Source organism: Ascaphus truei, chromosome 13 (genome assembly GCF_040206685.1).
Source record: "Ascaphus truei isolate aAscTru1 chromosome 13, aAscTru1.hap1, whole genome shotgun sequence".
NCBI classification, from domain to species: Eukaryota; Metazoa; Chordata; class Amphibia; order Anura; family Ascaphidae; genus Ascaphus; species Ascaphus truei.
This window is the reverse complement of record NC_134495.1, coordinates 18353909-18356283: the sequence shown is the minus strand read 5'-3', so window position 1 is coordinate 18356283 and position 2375 is coordinate 18353909. Positions and strand designations below refer to the sequence as shown.

Below are 2375 nucleotides of genomic sequence, written 5' to 3'. Positions count from 1 at the left end.
GATGTGCTATGGTCTCACAGCTATTTGACATTTTTTGGAATCTTCATCCACTTTGTCACCAGCACAAATTATTTTAATTCTGGCTAGCACAACATATCTTTTGACAAATAATAATTTACTATCTCCAAACATGTGGGACTGCCATGGGCACATGCTCTGCGCCCTCATATGCCAACCTTTTGATGGGTTGGTGGGAGACGGACCACGTGTTTGGAGATGGAAATCCTGATCGTCACTTGTTGACTTTTATCGCCACTATATTGACGACCTTGTCATCATCTGGAAGGGCGCGGTTGATAAATTACATTCTTTTATTGATTTCTTGAATGCCAATCCGTAGAATCTCAAGTTCACTCACCATCATCATTTTCATCATATTCACTTTCTTCATCTTTACCTTAATGTGGGAGATGACGTGTGTAAACCAGAAATATGTACAAAATGAAGGTAAATGAAGGGTGTCTTATCCCCAATATCAATAATACTCATAAATACTCTTATCAAAATGGTGTCCAAGATAAGCAAAAAACGGGAGGGAAGGGATGTAAAATCCCAAAAAACAAATAGGAGGTGAAAAGTCTATAGGCAATGCCAAAAACAGAGTCAAAGAACAATCAGTGTAAGCCCCGCACCCCATTTATTGACTTATTTTATTTTTATTGCTTTATACCTATTGATATTTTATAATTGTGTTGCGTTTTGATGTTTTCCCCCTTTCATTTATTGTTTCTTTTACTTTGTTCATGGCACACTGCCTATAGGCTTTTCACCTCCTCCTAGTTTGGTAACAATAATAAAATATGGGCATTCTTTCAATGCAACCTGGCAAGGAACCCAATAGAGGTATCATCTGTGTGTCCACATGAATGATAACAGAACCTAATGAGTTAATTCCTTCACTGCCACAAAGCATTGTGGGCCTCCTCAGCAGTGGCATTTGGTACAATATATCCCTTTCCTGGAGAACATGCAGTTTGAACAAATGGATGATAAATGCCAGACAAATCTGTAATGGATCCAAATATTTATTTTACATTGCACTGTGTATAAAACAATTGGTTTAGATTTAAATATGTGCCCATTGCTTCATGTCACATAACATTTTCTTTAGGGCCACCCTGATCTCCTGGTTCCTCAGACTGTAGATAACGGGGTTTAATAATGGAGTCACCACACTGTAGAGCAGAGACAAGAACTTGTTGGCATTAAATGAGTAGCCTTTGGATGGTACGACATACACAATAACAAGTGTCCCAAAGTACATGGCTACAATAGCAAGGTGGGAGCTGCAGGTGGAGAAGGCTTTCTGTCTGCTTGTGGCTGAGGGCATCCTGAGGATGGTCAAGATGATGCACATGTAAGTGGAAAAGATGAGTGCAAATGGGCAGAAAAGTATAGGAGCAGAAAGCACACAAACCTCTATCACCACAGCTTTGGTGTCTGAGCAGGAGAGCTCCAATAGGGGAGACAATTCACAGAAGAAATGGTCCAGGATATTATGGCCACAGAACTGCAGCGTGCAGATTGGGACAATTGTCATTACTGCCGTCACAGAACCAGACAGCCAACATGAGAAGCCCAGCTGATGGCAGAGCTTGTGATTCATGAGAGAGAAGTAACGCAATGGGTTGCAGATAGCCAGATATCGGTCATAAGACATCACTGAAAGAAGGAAGCATTCTGTAACTAGTGCTGCACTCATTACATAATACTGAAAGAAACAGTAACTGACGGATATAAGGCTCTTCTCAGCTAACAATACATGTAGCAAAAGAGGGACAATTACTGTGGTTATCAATATTTCACACACGGATAAATTCCTCAGGAATAGGTACATGGGTGAATGGAGTTGGCTAATGGTTGAAATCAACACAATGATAAGAAGGTTCCCAATTAATGTGATAATGTAAGTCACCAGGAAAAGTACAAAGAGAAAGATTCTGACTCCGAATGGACTCCCGGTCATCCCTAGAAGAAGGAATTCGGTGACTCTGCTCTGGTTGTGCTTGTCCATTACCTGAGAGAGGATAACATGGAGAAAGAGAGAGAACTGTTTGTTATCATCAGTATTCATAGGAAGTCATTTACCAAGAGCAAAACAATCACACTGATTCCAGGCTCCTCTTCCACTTACACAGTAAGGATCTTCCTGCATTCTGTCTATTTGACTCTTAGTAATATTTATTTCTATTCAGCGAATGGACTATTAAACCCAACTTCAAAATATATTGGCTTCTTATAAATAATCAACAGCATTAACGCTAAAGGTGCCTACAGTAAAATACATTAAAGGTTTATGTTGTGCATTCCCCTCCACAATTAAAGGAACATAAGTTACATATCATCCCTATCATGGCTAGAAGTGACACAGTTAA

General features: G+C 39.7%; 1 protein-coding gene across 1 annotated transcript; it reads right to left on the bottom strand.

Moving 5' to 3' along the window:
- Nucleotides 1–1066: 1066 nt before the first annotated feature.
- Nucleotides 1067–2014, bottom strand: LOC142464572 (olfactory receptor 10C1-like). The gene has a single exon (XM_075567943.1). It carries the CDS (start codon nucleotides 2012–2014, stop codon nucleotides 1067–1069), a length of 948 nt encoding a protein of 315 aa, XP_075424058.1.
- Between the last annotated feature and the right edge of the window lie 361 nt (nucleotides 2015–2375).

What these genes read in the sequence shown, in the direction of transcription:
- LOC142464572 (XM_075567943.1), bottom strand. Translation starts at nt 2,014, where the DNA reads ATGGACAAGCACAACCAGAGCAGAGTCACCGAATTCCTTCTTCTAGGG.